The sequence below is a fragment of the Suricata suricatta genome, chromosome 10, assembly GCF_006229205.1.
Source record: "Suricata suricatta isolate VVHF042 chromosome 10, meerkat_22Aug2017_6uvM2_HiC, whole genome shotgun sequence".
In the NCBI taxonomy this organism is placed as follows: domain Eukaryota; kingdom Metazoa; phylum Chordata; class Mammalia; order Carnivora; family Herpestidae; genus Suricata; species Suricata suricatta.
In genome coordinates, this window is record NC_043709.1 from 98,191,048 (window position 1) to 98,209,814 (window position 18,767).

The following is an 18,767-nucleotide window of genomic DNA, read 5'->3' on the forward strand; positions in this document are numbered from 1 at the left end:
AAAAATTTTAAGTTTATTTATTTTGAGAGAGTGCATGTGCATGAATGGGGAAGGGACAGAGAGAGGGAGAAAGAGAGAGAATCACAAGCAGGTTCTATAGTATCAGTGCAGAGCCCAATGCAGGGCTTAAACTCACAGACCTCAAGATCATGACCTGAGCTGAGATCAAGAGTTGGAAGTTTAACCATCTGATCCACCCAGATGCCCCTATTCTTAGTTCTTTGAGGAGCTGTCATACTGTTTTCTCTCGTGGCTCTGACAGTTTCCACCACCTACGGTACACAAGGACTCCAATTTCTCACGACCTCATCAACATTTGTTATTTTGTTTTGTTTTGTTTGATAGTTGCCATCCTAATAAGTGTGAGGTGTATTCATGTGTGGGTTTTTGTTTAGAAATACACTTTAGTTTCTCTGGGTAAATATGTAGCTATGGGATTAGTGGGTGGTATGATGAGCATATGTTTAATATTATAATAAACTGCCAGACTGCTTCTTACGTTGGCCATGTTATCTGCATTTCTCCCAGGAATGTGAGAGTTCCAGTTGCCCCGAATCATTGCTAGCATTTGAAATTGCCATATTCGGGGTGCCTGGGTGGCTCAGTCAGTTGAGTGTCTGACTTCGGCTCAGGTCATGATCTCACAGTTCGTGAGTTCGAGCCCTGCGTCAGGCTCTGTGCTGACAGCTCAGAGCCTGGAGCCTGCTTCAGATTCTGTGTCTCCCTCTCTCTCTTCCCCTCCCATGATCATGCTCTGTCTCTCGATGAAAAACAATCATTAAAAAAAATTGAAATTGCCACATTCTTCATCTTCTTCTTATTCTCTTAGTGATTTTAATAGATGTGTAATGGTATCTCACTATATCAGAGAGAAAGCGTGAGTCAGGGAGAGGGACAGAAGGAGAGAGAGAGAATTCCAAGCAGGCCCCATGCTGTCATCACAGAGCCCAATGTGGGGCTCCATCCCATGACCCTGGTATCATGCCCTGAGCCAAAATCAAGTCAGACACTCAACTGACTGAACCACCCAGGCGCCTCTCCTTATTGATATTTTAATGTAAACTAATCTTTTCTGTCTTCTCACTGTAAAGTTTTGCTTCTTCTCATTCAGTTTTTCAGTTGTGTTGTTGATGTATTTGGGTTTCTATTAACCATCTTATTTGTGCTTTCTACCATTACTGCTTTTTAAAATGCTATTTCTTTCCTTACTACCTGACTGACCTTCCTACTTTTTTTGAATACCCCTAAATTTGGCATTACTATGATAGATTTATACAATCAGTGCTTCTTTAGCTATGTCTTCATATTTCACAGGTTCTTAGCTCATTATTTCTCCTTGCATCTTATTCTTTTTTTTACTGGGTTCAATGTCTATTTTTCTAAAAAATATCCTTTGGTACTTCCTTCATTAAGGGACTGGTAGTGGTACTAGTGATAACTGAAATAAACAGCCATGCGTTCTTATATAATGCTTGAGCTTGGTATCAAATTGTTGGGCATCAGTTATTTCTCACAGTGCTTTGAAGATGCCATTCTATTGATACTGTTGAGAAGAAGGTTGTCAGTCCAATTGTTATTGGGTCACATATAGTATCTTCTATCATTGTATGTAGATCATCTCTTCGTTTTTGGTGTATGTTGTGTCTAGATGTGGGTTTTACATTTATTATCTTGCTTGAGACTGTGCTGCTTGAATCTCAGGACTTGTATCTTCCATCATATTTAGAAAAATTCCAGTCGTTGTCTCTGCTGTTAGATGTATATTGCATATTTATATTTCATCCTTTTTTTCTCATTGCCTTACTTCTATTTTGCTATCTCTCTATTCCTCTTTGTTGCTTTCTGGGTGGTGTGCTCATGCTGGCTACTAAGAATGGATTATGAGCATCTTTTTCAAATCTGTATTCAGTACGGTCATGTTGGTACCTTGAAGTTGGCCATGGTTGGAGTATTTGCACCACGGAAATCAGCAAATCCTAAAAACCAAGGCTTTGCTTTTTTCCAGACGGCTGGCACATCAGCCCATTACTACTTAGATCTGTCTTCTATTTCCCTAATTATCTCAACTCTGTCTAATCTCCAGATGCTGTCTAACCTATCAGTTGAGTTTTATTTTTATGTCCTTGACTATATTTGTAACTTTAGGAGGTAAATCTGGTTCTTTTTCAACTCTATTGTTTTTTCTTATTGTCTTGTCTTTTTATTAGGTTTTAATTTTTCTCTGTAACAAGAATTTTAGGTATATTTGTTTTTTTATAACCTCTATGCAAGAATGGTATTATCTGAAGATTTTGGAGTTCTCACAGTGTGTTAGAAAGTAGATAAGCCTGTGTGACATGGTGACTCAGAACACAGAGAGCACTTATCATAATGCCTGGTACATAGTAGAAACTGCCTAAATTTAAGGTCCCTTCCTTTTGGTTTCTCCCATGGTTTAAAACAAACAGACGTCTAATCTCTCACAATTTCTGGAGGCCAAATGTCTGAGGTCAAGGTGTTGGTAGGACTCTACTCCCTCCGGATATCCTAGGAGAGAATCTGTTCTTGCTTCTTCCAACTACTGTGAGAAATTCTTGATGTGGCCACATCAGCCCTATCTCTGCCTGTCACCACATCATCTCTGTGTGTATCTTGGTGTCACCTCCTGCTGCTTCCCTCTTATAGGGATACATGTGATTGCATCTAAACCTGACCTGGGTAATCCGAGATGAGCTCTTCCTCTCAAGATCCTTAACTTAATCACATCTTTTGCCTTATAAGATAATTTATAGGTTCCAAGAATAAGGAAATGAATCTTTGAAGGGGGCCATTTTCCCTGCCTACCACACCTCAGATGCCAACTAACAATACTTCAAAGGTCCTGCTTTTCTTTCCCCAAGGATTTTCTATTTTCTTTTTTTTGAGTATATGATTTGACCTTGAAACATGCTTTACTCTTCTGGACCTGGCTATGCAAAAGCACTACTTGCCTCTATGCTTCATTAGTCCCTTTGCAGTGAAGACTCAGCAGTGACATTAGGTATCTCCTTTGCCATGTGAGCCCACAGGCCCTCCCTCTGTTGTGGGACCAGATGGTGGCATGATCTGTATGAGACTAAGGCACAAATGCTGTGAGAGCACGGGGGATGTGGTGACGGGGGCTCAGGTTAATGTCACATTCTTACCTTCATTCTGCAAAAATGTTTCAAGTGTCTACAATGCATTGGCTAAGAATTCAGAGACAAGAGACACAGCCTGTACCCTGATTCAGGGAGCCCACAGTTGAATGGAGTATGAATATAAACAAAAGAAATACAAACGCAAAGGAGGATGAGAGTTTTGATGGAAGGATAGCCATAGTGCTGAGGAAGCACAGGTTCGGGTGGGGAGCAGGGAGTAGAACTAGTTCAGAAGGGCTTCCTGGAGGAAGTGGCTCTGGAGCTGCATTTCAAAGAATGAATGGAGAGAGTCAAGGTAATAAGGGGGTGGATAATGTTCTGCGCAAAGGGGAAAGGCGCACAAGGGCATGGAGACAGAGTGGATGGGCATGTTCCGCATTGCCTTGCATGTCGCCTTCTTCACTGTACCCATCTGCCCGGCGCCCCCTCACCAAACACTGGCTGAGCTCTGGAGCCCGTGCACTGTGGTGTCATGCTGAGTGCTGCACGGATGTTACTCCCCACCCTGACGCCCATGTATCAATCTAATGGAAGGTTGATTCGGGTGACAACAGACCTAGAATTTTCCCTTAGAAGTCCTGGGTCAAGCTTAACTGTGACTTCGTTCTCCTTGAAACTTTCTCCACAGGGACCTTGACCTCAGACCCCTATGACTTTGCCAACTCCTGGGCCCTGAGCAGTGGAGAACAACAGTGCAAACGGGCATCCCCTCCCAGCAGCCCGTGCAACGTCTCATCTGAGGAAACGCAGAAGGTGGGTACAGCCCAGGATGTATGTGGTCTGAATGCAGTGGGACTTCTGGAATTAAGAGGCAGAAAATCATCTGGTCTCTGGCCCTCCACTGAGATGTAGGGTGGGCCTACCCTTGCGGTTCCCTCTGAATCTTCAAGGAAGGGTTCCTGTGGGCCCCTTTTCTCTTGAAAACCAACTATGGCTGGAGTCAGGTTAGCTCTAGTCTAATATTGCTCTGGGCCTGGAACTCTAAAAATGTCTTTCCAGTGAATTGGTATAGTGAACAAATAGACTTTTCTGTTTAAAAAAAATTTTTTTTTAAGTTTAGTTATTTTTAAGAGAGAGAGAGAGACAGAGCATGAGCAGGGAGGGCCAGAGAGAGATGGAGACACAAAATCCCGAAGGGGGTTACTTTATAGTCAGGGAAGCTGAGGTAAGAGGAGGGCCTAGGTGTCGTGGCAAATTAATCTCAAAATTCGTGGCTTACAACAACAGGAATGCATTCTCTCATAGTTCTGGAGACCAGAAGTCTGAATGTAGTTTCCGTGGGCCAAGATCAAGGTGTTGCTAGGGCTGCTCTCCCTTGGGAGGCTCTAGGAGAGAAGCCTTCCTATTCCAGCTTCCGGTGGCTGTGGCATCCCTTGGCATTCCTTGTGGTCACATCAATCCAGTGGCTGCCTCTGTGGTCACATGGCCTCCTATTGTCTATGTGTGCCTCTGCCCTGACACTCAGTACAGATGGTGGCACCTCCCATCTCGTTCCCCGCAGCCCGTATTTCTAACAGTCTGGTATCTCCTTACAAGCTTCTTCCCCTTCAGAGTTGCCTCTTAGGACCCCACTACCAGAACCTTCTCCTTGGAGAAGAGGGGCCTGGCAGGAGGGAGCGGACAGGACTGCATCCTGCCTCTACCTTCTGCAGGTGGTGGCCTTTTCGTCTTGGTGGATAGGGTGTTGGGAAGATGATGCTTTAGGTGGGGAAAGACCTCCTTCAATGGATAACCCCTCTTCCCCTGGGGGTCGGGCTGCTGGGGCTGAGGGAGAAGAAACAGCCTGTCTCTGAGAGTGAAGCGGGGCTTTTGTCAGCACAGGGATTGCCTTCCTGAGGCAGGGACTCACTGTCTGGGGGACAAGGTTTTCTTGGAGGTATTGTAAGTCAGGCCCCTGTGCAGGGAATGACTGGGGACCTGCCAGGAGCAGCGTCTGTAGGGGAGAGAGAGAGGCCATGCTGGGCGGTGGGGAAGGTGAACTGCAACGTATTTCAACTGGGGCCTCAGCTGATCCTTTCAGCTCTGAAAGCTGGGGTGGCCCCACTGGACAAGCCTGAACTGATCTGCTGGTCACTGGATGTAGGATTCCTTTGTGTAGAGAGGCTTGGACTGCAGGCAATGGCTGCAGAGTGACTCAGCTCTGAGCAATTAGCAGCCAACACTTTAAGCTGTGAGTGGATAAGTCCTTGGCTTTGAAGAGCATCTAAGCTGCACCCTACATCCCTGTGGAGGCGGCCACTTAACAGTGTCATCTCCCAGCCCCCACCCAGGGGGCAACCACCCTCTTTCACCCCACAGGAAGAGAGCGGCAGTCCTTTCTTTAGTCCGGACCACAGCCATAACAGGGCTTGACAGGCCACAGTGGGCCTGTACCACTCTGTAGGGCGATGAGGAAATCACAGCCACGGGAGGTTAAGTAGCTGCCAAAGTCACCGGCTAATAAGCTTCAGAGTCCGAATTCACTGTCTCTGGCTTCACCCTCCTTGCTCCCTACCCCCTGGTTCTGGCTGCATTGCCTCAGGCTGCTTGTTATCTCTGTGTGTGGCCCTTGAGTTTTCCTTCAGGAGTTGGCTTCCAGGATTCTTAAAGTTCCTTTCAGCTCTAAGACTTTGTGTGTTTCTGTATATTGGGCTAGAGAGTCCGTTTATAATAAATCACAATAAATGTTCAGTGGGTGGATAAATAAGGAGTAGGTGGTGGTATGTATCTGGAGATTGGTATTTACCCCACTCAGTCAGCTCTTGCAGAAGTCTGATCTTCCTGAGTCTGCACAGAAGTAGAGAAACTCCATCCCTCTCCTACCCCAGAAACAACACACACACACACACACACACACACACACACACACACACACACACACACTATGGGAGAGCTTCATTACTAGCTGGTTACTCATGCAGTGAGTGAGTCTTTTCTGTTTTTGTGGAACAATCTGATCTCTTGAACCAAGGACTATGTCAGACACAGGAAAATATTCTAGCTTGATGTTTAATCCAGCTGCCTAGAACTTAAACACAATTTCCAATTTATAAACAAATACATTCCAAATGCCTCTTTTTTCTTGAGTTTCCAGTCTTTCAACCATGCTAGGTTTCTGGATAGTCCATAAACATCCATGGCACCTGGAACGTAGCCCAGTACCGGCCACTGACCGAGGCAGACCAAGTTCTGACACTGCGAGGAGGGTGTTGTGTGGAAGAGGGTCGCTTTCCCTTCTTTCCAGGAAAACTTTGAAATATCTGGTGCTTGCCTTTGGTAGCTTCTCGGTTTTTTTTTTTTTTTTTCTCAGCCATGAGCCTCAGCATTATGCTAAGGATATGGGTTTGGGGTCAGGCCACTTCCTGGCTCTGTAACTCTGGGTGAGACACTGGACTTCTCCAAGCATCAGTTTCTGCATATGTGAAACAGGCACAGGAGGAGTGGCCCCTGCACAGGACCACCGTTCAGGATGAGAGAGAGAGAATATGTACAGAGTGTTTAGCCCTGTGGGGCTCAATCTTATGAGCCGTTCTTGTTATTATTATCATTACTTATGGGCTCCTGCTGTTCTCCCTCTGTCTGCTCACTGCTGCAGCAACGTACCCTGGGAGAGGGATGAAGCCAGACACCCCAGGGCTTTAAGCATAAACTCCGAAATTCATTTTTTTCCTCCTGCCCTCCTCCCAGTTATAACCCTGTTCCTTTTGGGGAGCTGAGCCCAGCGTGAGGTTAGGAGAGAAGGTGTCTGGGGACACTTGGGTGGCTTGGTTGAGCGTCCAGCTTTGGCTCAGGTCATGATCTCGAGGTTCATGAGTTCTAGCCCCGCATTGGGCTCTCTCTTGTCTGCATGGGGCCACTTTGGATCCTCTGTCCCCCTCTCTCTTGGCCTCTATCCCGCTCATACTCTCTCTCTCAAAAATAAAAATTAAAAAAAAAAGAGAGAAGGTGTCTGAACACAGCCACATGGAGGGGTGGGCAAGTGACAGAAGCCATATTTTCTTCTAGAGCTGCTTGGTAACCCAAGTGAATTTCAGACTGAGTCCCCTCAAGGAATCATGTGCAGTGAGGGGCACAGAGAGTTTTTTTTCCATTATTTCTGTCTTCTACTTCCTAACTTATGATTTTGTGGCTGCCGATGTGGTTCACCCTCTCAGCCCGCCCTTCAGCTCTCCAGGGTTTTCTAGGCAGGGGTAGGATTAAGGCAGGGCATGCCTCAGTGGTGAGGTGGTGGTGGGGCCACATAAGTCCTTCTAATATTGAATGGCTCTTTGAGGGCATGGGCTTTGTATTACTTTATTTTGCAAACACAGGCCAGGGCAGAGTAAGTGCTGGACAAATATTCCCCCACCCCCGGAGTACAAAGGAATACTCCCATTTACCCATGAGAAGTGGGAGGTGAAGACAGGGTTTTCACATGGAGAACTTGATACCAGACTGGGTTGAGGAGGGAGACAGGGGACTTTGTCTCCTGGAGACAAAGGGGAGGGAGGGATGAAGAATCCATGAGAAACCTTGTTTGTCTCCTGGCCGCCCCCCACCCCCACCCTGGGGGTGCCTTTTGGAGGCTCCAGCTGCAGGCTAGTTACTCACTTTGTCTCTTGGGTGCATTAAAGTCCTTACTAACCAGTGCCCAGGGAGCATCCTGAGAAATTGGTTACCAAGTTCTTAGCGCTGGGCTAAGGTCTCCAAACGCGCCAGACCTCCAGAGGCCCAAGCTTCTTCAAGCTCAGAACTAGCTTCAGGGTTGTTTACTTGAGAAGGGAGACCTGGCTTTGTCTCAGCCAATCATCTTGTGTTCACTCAAGACTGGGGCCCCCTTATTGGTTGGGAAGCACAGTGAGTCATCTCCTGGGAGGTGATTAGTGCCATCTTTGGAAGGAGTTGTTCACAGCCCGTTAGCCCATTAGTCCCCTGGGCCCCTGGGTTCAGGAGTCAGGTCTGGTAAATGGGCATCATTTACAAGTGCTTGCCATTGTGGCTGGAAACACGATTTGCGGTGGCAGAATGTTCTGTGGGGAAGACTGCATTGACCTAAGAACTTCTCTTGAGAGCCACCAGAATCTATTCTCCCACTTCTCTGGTGTACCTTCTTTCCAGGCTGGTAGCAAAGGAGTCAGCTTCTTCTGGGTCAGGTCATATTACTTATACCTAGGGGAAGAAGGTTTCCTTGTTATGCCAACAAAACCCGGAGCCTCTCTACTGGGACTGAATAATGGCTTGTTTGACTGCATGCAAATTTACAGTTTTTTCAGCTTTACAACAGAAAGCAGGGCTGTTAGAGTCTGGAGCTCAGAGTTGCAAACCCAGTAATAAGAAGCCCCAAGCTCTAAATGCTCAGATAATTAATGATAATTAACTCTACTCCACAATGAACAGTTTGGAAAGCTTCTTAGGTTGCCTTTTTTAAAAAAAATTCACATTCTTTCAGTCTGGGGACTGTCAGCAAGGGTTGAACCTTATAAAGGGACACTGTCTTTGTCCTCAGTCCTCATTATAGCATGAAGCACAAGGCTGCAGCTGGTCCAGCCAGTGCTCTTGCTAGTTAGGAAAAAGTGTCCTTTCCTGAAGGTACTTTACCTCTGCCTATTGGGAAATCACCATAATAATCATTAGAAATGTTCATAGAATGTACATGGACATGTATGGTGTCCACAATGTGAACAATAACCCCTCAGCACATTGCCATAGGGCACTGTATGACCTGTGGAAATTTACTCAATGGCCATGACCTTGGCCTTACTTCCACTGGGAAATGGAGTTGCTTCAGCCACCCTCCTCACCAGGATCACCTCCCCCAGACTGGGAAGGCCATCTCCTGCTTTTGCTGCTGCCATCTGAATGTGAGGATGCTTTCATGTCTTTGGCTCCGAGTCCTCTCTGTATTCCTCAGAGTTGGTCCTCAAGATGCCCAGTCTTTCTTGAGAAAACCGAGCATACCATTTATCACTCAGCCTTCCAGTGGTGAATTTTCCAGCAGCAGCAGCAGCAGCAGCAGCAGCAGCAGCAGCAGCAGCAACCTCAGGCAGGTGTCGGGAGCAGAAGAAATTTTTTTTACTGATGTCAGGAATCTTAGGCTTCTCATAATTCAGAGTGACAGTGAGCCCGTGTGCTTGTAATGGGATGGGGGTGACCTTGACCAGGGCTAGCTTTATAGCAGAACTGAGGCTGCCCGGGGCTTTCAGAGATTCCCCTCAAATCAGGCAGAACATGGCTTTTTAGTGTACTTATTTGATGAGTCCTTGAGGAGGGTCAGATGAGGTTTTAGTACTCAAGCTTTCAATCAAAGGTCTTCCTAACATAAGAATCTCAAAATCCCTTTAAAAGTGGCTTTCTTTCCCTTTTTCTTCCCCCCTGGTGAGGACAGGAATGAGTGAGAATCTAATGATGCCCATTTATTGAGGTATTTTGTGTGGCTTGGGAGATACCAAACTGTGAAAGTTGGATCACAGTCCTGTTCAGGGGACAAAACACATATGACAAATTGAACAACCATGAAAGAGAACAACACAAATGCCATCTTGGGTCAGTAGAAGATGAATTACCAAAAGAATGGTGACTGCTATTGGCTCAGGGAGTCAGCTCCTATCACAAAGCTTAAGATCTTTCCTTTCTGGGAGCAGGATGGGTAGTGTGGTTCCATCCCCAGAGCTTGGAAAGACCACAAACTGGGAACCTGGGGATGGTGCTTGGCCCTTGTCCTCCCAACCAGCCAAGCCCCACCCTGATCCCCAACAATTGCTCAGATGCCTCCCAGGAGACCAAGGCAGAGGATGAGGGGGGTCCTTTGGGATATAGGGACTTCTGTGACACATCCAGTTACTTGACTTCTCATGAGGGCTATACCCCAATCATCTCAGAGAGAAAAATGTCTGACTCTGCAAAACAAAATAAAACAAAACATCCATTTGGTAGAAACCTATCAACCAGTTTCATGAGAGGCTTTATGAGTCAGATCTTGGAATGTGGATGTGAATCCCAGGCCAGCCAGAAGATATAATGGAATCAGACCCCCCCCCCCAATCCATCCTTGCTGGCTGACCAATGAGAAACTGTGCCCCGCCACGGGGGTGAATTCTTGAACCCACTACTTTGGACCAGTTCAGGCGCCAGGGGACTCCATACCTCCTCCGGGGGCAGCTGCAGGACACCCACCCCAGGGCTGGAAAGATCAGGGCTTGAGTAAACAATCTAGTACTTTATCTATTTGCTTCTCCTTTCTTTGTTCACTTCAGTCCTAGGAATGCCCCCTCCCTTGTTCTCTGTTAGCTGTTTGGGAACAAACAATAACTAAGCTTTAGACCTCTTGCCACTGCTTTTTCTCTTCCCTGCTGTCTGCCACAGGGGAGATGTGCTTCTTTTCTCTCTCCCTCCCTCGAACCGCCTTGGCATCTCCAGGGAAGAGGCCTGGACTTCTTTAATGAACTGAAAATGTAATTAAGTTGGGCTACAATTGGGTCTGCACACCCATCCGGGCAGGATGAAGTCATGGGCTGATGGAGCTGGGCTGGATCTCTCCTGCCAGCCCCTGGCACCACGGACAAGAGATGAAGGAAGATAGAAGTAGCCGATGCTGGGCACTGGAGCCAGGGAGATGCTGGAAGTGTGCAAATGAGCTGACCATCAAGTATCTCTGCCAGAATGGTTCAGCAGAGAGCTGGGGAGTGGCCGTTTTCGAGCTGTGTGGCTAGTAGGGACAAGAGGCCAATGATAGTAGTTATAAGCCCTTGATTGCCTTTCCTGTGTAACCTCGTTTAGTTTTATTTTGCAGCAACCAGCTTCGGTAGGTATTGCTGTGTGTTAGTTAGGAGTAGGTTCTGCTGTGAGTGACCAGACACCCAAAGTAACAAGGGCTTACACAACATAGAAGTTTATTTTTCTCTTGGTGTAAAGCAGCTTGGACCGATGTCCAGGGCTAGCACAGGGTGCCACAGTGTTGAAATCCAAGGTCCTTCTGTCTCGTTTCTCTGTTGTTATCATCAACGTGGAACTTCCACTTCATGGTCCAAGATGGCGGCTCACACCTCAGGCATCACAACCACATTGTAGCAGTGAGAAGAAAAAGGGCTAAGAAAGAAGCATTCTCTCCTTTTGGGGCTGTTGCTTGGATGTTGCTCATGATTCTTCTGCTTATGTCCTATGAGGCAAAGCTTAGTTATGTCCACTCCTGGCAGCTGGGGAGGTGAAGAAATGGAATCTTTGTTCCTAGTAGGCATGTGCCCAGAGGACAGTTGTAAATGGAAGGTTCTATGATTAAGAAAAAAGGGAAGAACAAATCCTGGGCAACTTTCAATCTCTGCTACATTCTGCCTTCCTTACAGGTGAGGAAACAGGTGCAGAGAATGAGATAATTTTCCTACACATGCAGACTTTGAGAGTGACAGGGTCGGGACTGCGGCTCAACATGCTTCTAAAACCTGTGCTTTATCTGCTGCACTACACTGTTGTCTAACCTGGTTGTGAGAAAACAGGTGGCGAGGGGTGGGGTCATTGAGGGTGTGGAAAGTCATGTAACCGGTGGTTTGGTGACAGGTGACTGGTCTGTGGGATGGAATTAGGCTTTGAGCCCGGCTTGGTGCAGCAGTTTGTAAATTACTCAGCTGACACTCAAAAATGATAGAGGATGGGAAAGAGATTTTCTATGGATTATCTATTGGTGCATACTATATTAGACAATAAAACAGAAATTTAAAACATAGTCATTTAAAAATAATAAACACATTATATTTAAAATGGATGCCATCTTTTTAATAAAAAGAAGTATAAATTCCAACAGGAAATGTGGAGAGAGAAGAATGGCATTATTTCATGGTTTTGCAAATCTCTTTCCTATCTGGCTTAAGAGAAATCAGCTGGATTCCCATGTCAGCTTCTGTAGTCAGTCTGTTGCGATATCACATAACCATGTAGCCTCTGGAAATTTCCACTGGACACTCATGAAAGAGTGAGAGCATAAAGGCCAAATAACATCTTAGTATTATAAAAATAGTTTTGATCTTATGGATCCCTGAAAGAATCTTGGGAATCTGTAGAAGATTGCTGGACCGTACTGTGTGAACCACTGACCTAGCTAATGTTTTACTCTCTCTATGCCTCAGTTTCCAAATTTGAAAGACTGTCTATCTTGCCTTTCTGTGAGGGGATTTGTGTTCTTTGAAGGCGTTGCAAGCTTATGAAGGGCCAGTTTGTGGGAGCAGGTGCCGAGGTAGTCCCTGAAATAACTATTTGCTCTAGGGACATGGGTGATGGCAGAGACAGGGCGTAGGAGAGATGAGCTGTAGAGTAGCCGGGGTCAGATCCTGGATGGCCTGGCCTCACTGCCTTTCTAAGGAGCTAGAACTTTGCCCTTTAGGCTGTCAGATATTGTCAGATTTGCCTTGTATCCTGACTTGGGCACAGGCTAGAGACCTAGAGACCACATGACCAGTTCTTGCTGAGTGAAGGTTTGGTCCTACCTGATGACATCTCTCCCCCGGATCTGAGAGGACATGAGGTCAGCTCCATCTTGGGCTGTTTTCTCTCTCGGCGCCTGGCCTGGCAGTGCTATCTGTGGTCGAGTGGGAAGGCTGGGAGGCAGAGGCACCATGCCACACCGTGGGTGCACAGTCTGACTGTGGTCATCCTAATAGGCCAAGTTTAGGCCAGAGTTGAGCAGAGGAAGACTGGAGGGCAAGATGGAAAGACAAACTTTTCCTTTAGTCTCTGTTGAGAAGGAATTCCTAGTCAGATTTTCAGGTGCAGACACAGAGGGCAAAGGCATTGTTCTAAGGAGGGAGGTGGCTGTTTCTGCAGAAATCCACTCCCATCCTGCAAGTGAATAATTAGAAAACACCCTTCTTGCTGCAGCTTTCTGTAAACCATTTAATACCTCAAGGGACTTCCCAGGAAATGTGCTGAAATACTGGTCCCACTCTTCCTCTGAGCAGCAGACAGACAGATTTGGGCCAGCTGGAGATGCGTCCGGCTGGCCTCTGCCCCACATCACTCGCAAAGTGGGAGGAGATGTCTGGACTCCTGGGTCTTTTCTTTCCTCTGGTTGACACTGCTTGGCTTGTGAGAACCCTAGATGCCTCGTTCCTGTGCCTGTGGTCCAGGGGCTGCTCCGGGCCACTGTCCTACAGCCCAGGTAATGGCAGAATCACTAGAAAAAAACCTCTAGAGTTGCCTTTTTGGGCTTTTCTCTGGTTGTAAATTGTGGGTAAGAAGAAAGGTAGGCAAGAGCCTGAGCATCTGGCCCTCTCTGGGACACCCTTGGCTGCCCTTTGAGGGTCCAGGAACCTCACTTTTTGAGGGACATTTCTCATGGGGCAGGCTGTGTGGCAGAATGGAAAGAACTGGAAGTGGGCCTCAGCCTCTTCCCCTGAGCCTGAGGAGAGTCGTAGGCCTATCTAGTGCAAAGAAGAGTGGGTGCTTCTCCTGTCATCCCACTTGAAAGAAACTCACTTCATTCTGGAGGAGTGTGAGCCTCCCAAATACAAGATGAAGGAGAGCAGCCCCTCTGTTTACCTCGGAATCTCCAAGACCCTAGAAGAGGGATAATGTTGTCATGGCAACCATTCATCCCTGTACAGCTGGGGAGATGGAGATGGGGGGAAAGGGACAAAGATAATCCTTCTGTCTTGCTGGTGAGTTGCCCACCATTCTGGAGGATAAGCCTATTGGCAGGAGGGACAGGAGGGACCAGGATTCTCTGGTGGCCAAAGATCCATGATGATGAAACGGAGTCATCATTTACTAGGTTGAACTTTTACATGAGTTATTTCTTTCAGTCTTCACTACCATCTCATCAGATAGGAACCGTTACTATTTCCCCCATTTTATAGAAGAGAAGGGTTTAAGCAAATAGCCAAAGGTCACACAGCTAAGCAGGTGGAAGAGGCAAAGCTCACATCTGGGGCTGTGAAGTCATAACAAGTCCAGGGTGGGACTCTTCCTGGAGTTGTCTTCAGAAACCTCAGTTTCCCCTGTGTCACAAATGGAAGAATGTGTGCCATCACCCAAGACCTCAGCAGACGTGGGACCCACCACAGCCATCTTCATTCATTGATTGCTTGCTCAGTGCCAGGCACTGTGGTACCTTCCCACTACCTGCGAGGCAGTGCCTGTTGGTGTCATTCCCATGTTACCTAAGGATACCCTTCTCCAGCGAGGCGAGGAGGTTTGCCTCAGTCCCCACCGCCAGGAAGCAGCAGAGCTGGGCTCAGGCCAGAGCTCACTTACAGTCATGCAGTGGGCCTGGAGTCTCCATGCTGATGGGAAGGAAGCCAGAAAGGTGGAGTCCTGGAGGGAGTGCCGCTCTTAGAGGTTGGCTTCCAAGACATGGAGCTGCTAATTGTCCGTGCCCGCAAGTCTGCAGCTTCACAGTTCAGCTGCAGCTTTTCTAAGGGGCAGAGGGAACCAGCCACACCCAACTGCTTGGGCCAGCTGGCCCTGGGCCTCCCTCTGAGTCCCTCCCACCCCAGGCCCGCTGTAATCAGGTGCAGCTGTGACATTCCGACCTGCTGTCTTGTTCCGATGGCAGACTCTGTTCAGGCTCAGTGGGGTGCGGGGACCCCAGCTCAGGGGCCCTGTGGGCAGGATGTGGATTTTCCCTTCCACCACAGCTTGTCCCTGGAGCTGCCAGGGTGGGTCTTTTGGATGGTGAGCAGCGTCGGGTCAGATTTCTATTCCTCTGGGCTTTCCACGGTGCCACAAAAGAGCACCCACCACCCCCACCCCATCCCTCTGGCCTGACTCCTGGCTCTTGATTTACACAGCCTTGCTCTGGCCATCCTTTAGTACAGTTTAAGCAGATTGGATTTCCTTCTCTTCAAACCTATAATTTCTTCCCTCTTTTTTACTGTCCCCTTTGTGAATACTGATTTGCTCTGGTTAATCCTTCAGGACTCAGCCTTCCCTTTAGATGCCCTTGTACTTCTTTCTTTTTAGCTGAAGATTTTTTTTTCTCCTAAGTTTTTATTTATTTATTAAGTAGGCTCCATGCCCAGCATGGGGCTTGAACTCACGACCCTGAGATCGAGAGTCACATACTCTACCAACTGAGTCAGCCAGGCACCCCTTGGCTGAAGGTTTTGGGTGCGGGTACTAATTCTCCAGTCGTAGAGCAAGTCTGTGCATGAAAGAGCTGATGCCCCAGCAGGGAGCACTTCTGGTGACCATACTGTATTGTGGCAAGTCTGCGTATCACTAAGAAAGAAACGCTGAGAAACAAAGAGAAGGAGACAGAGGTACCTGAGAGGGAGAGGGAGAGAAATCACACTGGGGCGCCTGTCATCTGAGCGATTATTAGTTGCCTGATTTACTTTAAAAATACTGTGAACAAATTAAAGACAAATTCTTTTATGTGCTCTGTATATTCTCTCTGGGTTTTGTTCTGATCAACATTCTGACGCAGAGGACAGATTCCACTCTAGACAATTTGAATAAGAAGGTTTTTTACAGCAGGTCGAATGGCTTAGTGGTTATGAAGAGGGCTGAATGAAAATCTGTAGGATGAGATTCCAGAAGACATTCTGAAGTCAAAAAAAAAAAGTGCCAATTAACGTGTGATATCTGTTGTGAGATGCACACTAACTTCAGAGATTTATTATATTTTTATTTTATCACAGAAAGGAAATTTTATTTGCAGCAAAGAAGGAGCTCATGGGGGAATGACTTCTAACGCCGTGCCTCCCAACATCAGAGATTTTAAACTGCAAAAAAAAAAAGTGCATTTAGGATCATTAAGACACAGAACGCAGAGATGTTTACAAGTACAATACGTTGGGATGTTTGTGCTGATGTGTTACTGGAGCAGTCCATGACAACTCTGAACCTGTCCTGTGTTGTTAGGTTGAGGGTATCAATAAGGCGGTAAAATCCAAGGATAGCCCTTGCCTGGCAGAGGATCTTGGGGACATTTTCGAGAATCCTAGTTTGTTTTTGCGGGTGGGAACTGGTTCTGTCTGGCCCCAGGAATCACCTGGTGGACATTTGGAAAATGTATTGCACCCAATATACTGAAGGTAAATCTCAGCAGTGCCTGCTTTATGCAGCTCCTGGTGCCATCTCCTCCTGGATGGTGGGGAAGACCCAGCCAGGGAGAGGAGGCAGCTGGGTCAGTGTGAAGCAGACACCCCATCAGCATTCCTGAACTGCCCGGCTCCAAGCTTAGCGCCCTCCACTCCCCTCCCTCTGCTTGTTCCATTCAGAGACTGTGGGCTCTGCCTGTTCAGGGCTCAGTCTGGGAGGTAACCTGAGAGTCCATCCATTTCTTGTAGCATGAGTTCAAGATTTTGCCTTTGACGGCTGGACCGGTTAATCTGGCAGATGTTGGTAAGCACCTCCTAGGTGCCAGGTGTGAGGGAGCTTCCTCGGTTTTCCGGGCAGGGCTGGTTCTTCGTGGAGCCGCATTCAGGAAACCAGGGCTGCGGGGTGCTATTCTGCACTGAGGTGGTGTCTCATTCTCGCAGGGCCCATGGGAGCAGTGCCAGCTTCTGAAGAGTGCCTCGGTGTTTGCCCGCTGCCACCCCCTGGTGGCCCCCGAGCCTTTTGTGGCCCTGTGTGAGAAGACTCTGTGCACGTGTGCCCAGGGGCTGCAGTGCCCTTGCACGGCCCTCCTGGAATATGCCCGGGCCTGTGCCCAGCAGGGAATGGTCTTGTATGGCTGGACCGACCACACCGCATGCCGTAAGTCAGTGCCCCCCCCTCCCAGCTGGGCATGAGTGCTGTCTGTCCTGGGGCATCACTAGGGAAGCCCTGGGACTGTGTCACAATCCTGGGCCTTTGCCACACTCCAACTGGCCAGTGCCTGCAGGGCCTCCTGTGCTTGGACCATCTGGTCACAGAGGGCTGGCCTGCAGGGGAGTCCCCTCCCTTAAACAACCTTCCCGTGCCTCTATTCTGTGCCTCCGTGCCTCCCGACTCCCTCAGGAAATCTGTTCCCTGGACTCGGGAAACATTCTCCTCCCCTCATGGGACTCTCAGCTGTCCTGACCTCAGTTCACGTCTTCACCACCTGCCTGTCTGCATTGACGAGGAGCGGGGCGCTGTCCCAGCTGTCCACCGGGCGGTCTTGGCGAGCCTGGCAGGCTGTCGTTAGGTCCTGCCCTTTTATCAACCCAGTCTTCCCTCCTTCAGCTGCACTGCTTACGTTTTACCACCACCTCCCCTGGTGACACCAGGGGTTTGGATCTCCCAATCTCACTGGGTCCCTAGCCACTGTCATTGTCACCATCCCCACATTATCGTAATTGAGTAGGAGCTTCTCTGGTTACCTTGCAAGAAGCTTTCTCTCCCCCCAGACTTTCCCCGGATCAAAAGCCATGCAGGTGGACAGTCTACGATAACTGCACAGGCCATCCTGGCTGATAGAGACAGAGTGGGGGGCCCGATATTTACACCACACACACGTTTCTCCATGTGCGTTTTTTCAGTTTATAAATTAGAGCTTTTATCTTTGCTGTGGGGGTGTGAGAACGGGGTTATTAGCCGCTGGTTTCTCCTCTGCAAGGTGGAGTGGCTGTTTGTTTTTTTTTAGGTTTTTGAAGATAGGGTAGGGGGAAATGCCTGACATACCTTGGAGGGGAGGGGTATGGGGGCGACTGTTTGGTGTTATGAAGCCCAGAAAAGAGGGTTGATGTGTTCTGGTTCTTCAGCTGCTCTGAGCATCAGTTAGCCATGAGGTCGAGAGACTAAGGAGAGCCAGGCTCTGGCCAGGAGGAACTGGGTCCAGTGGGAGGGGACAGATGTGTAGACGATAAGGCTCTAAAGGCAGTCCTGCAACACAGTGGAAGATAAACATGGAGGGAATGTCACCCATGTGGGGAAAGTGGGAGTGAATGGCGTGCACCCTATGCTGGGTGGGGCCTTTGATTGGGGCCAATTTCATGAGAAAAACGGGGCCCTTAGAGGAGGGACGTGATGGAGGACACATTTACCCCTTGCTTGGCCCCCAGGAGGATATTTATTTTCAACTTAGAGGAGTTTAGTATTACTCTGAGAGGGTTTTAGGTGAAAGGGACGGCGCACTGGGGAACAAAAAAATCCCAGATGACCAAGGGGAAGGGGCGGTGGTCCCAGGTGACCCTACTGAGTCTTGGCCAGGCCCAACAAGATGGAAGATGTTCCTTCAGGCAAGGGGTGGTTGGCAGGGTGGTCTTGGAGGGCATGCTGGCCATTGGGGTGCTATTGGGGTGGAGAAGGCCCCTGGGTCCCTGAAGACAGAGGGGAGCAGACAAAAATCATGGAGCTCTGAGTACATATGAGACTCTCTCTGGGAGGGAGCTGTCCTGGGGAGACCCCTGGCTTTTCCCTTTCAGGACCGGCGTGTCCCGCTGGCATGGAGTATAAGGAGTGCGTGTCCCCTTGCACCAGAACTTGCCAGAGCCTGCACGTCAAAGAAGTGTGTCAGGAGCAATGTGTGGATGGCTGCAGCTGCCCTGGTAATAAACTCATTTTATTCACAAATCCGAGACCTTGCCAGTGCCCTGGGCTTGGGGCAGCCAGATGAAGGCTACTTGTGTTGGCTCCGCATTGCTGGAATCAGAAGCCTTTTATTTATTTTTAAAAAGTCTTTGTACCAAGTGATCAGGATTGAGCTGGCATTTATTTGTAATTGATGTTTTCCTGTTGTACTGTACCCGTGAAAGCGCG

At 48.1% G+C, this 18,767-nt stretch overlaps 1 protein-coding gene, 2 long non-coding RNA genes and 1 other non-coding gene across 5 annotated transcripts in view; 1 reads left to right on the plus strand and 3 right to left on the minus strand.

Moving 5' to 3' along the window:
* The window catches only part of VWF (von Willebrand factor), a 130,458-nt gene that overhangs the window by 17,137 nt on the left and 94,554 nt on the right, over positions 1-18,767 (plus strand). Inside the window, exons 6-8 of the mRNA XM_029953391.1 lie at positions 3,787-3,911; positions 16,586-16,802; positions 18,434-18,556. Coding sequence (XP_029809251.1) covers positions 3,787-3,911; positions 16,586-16,802; positions 18,434-18,556 — 465 coding nt within the window. The remainder of the gene's footprint in view (positions 1-3,786; positions 3,912-16,585; positions 16,803-18,433; positions 18,557-18,767) is intronic.
* On the minus strand, positions 10,995-13,653 carry LOC115303579. 2 transcript variants are annotated; one of them, XR_003914131.1, is made up of 3 exons: positions 13,578-13,653; positions 12,590-12,796; positions 10,995-11,271 (listed from the first exon to the last, which is right to left on the minus strand). It is a non-coding gene; the product is annotated as an uncharacterized LOC115303579 (long non-coding RNA). The 2 variants fall into 2 exon arrangements; XR_003914132.1 differs by having other exon boundaries at positions 12,590-12,836; positions 13,578-13,638.
* TRNAE-CUC lies at positions 15,115-15,187 on the minus strand. Its single transcript has one exon. It is a non-coding gene; the product is annotated as a tRNA-Glu (tRNA).
* LOC115303582 lies at positions 15,693-16,907 on the minus strand. Its single transcript, XR_003914134.1, has 2 exons — positions 16,369-16,907; positions 15,693-15,826 (listed from the first exon to the last, which is right to left on the minus strand). It is a non-coding gene; the product is annotated as an uncharacterized LOC115303582 (long non-coding RNA).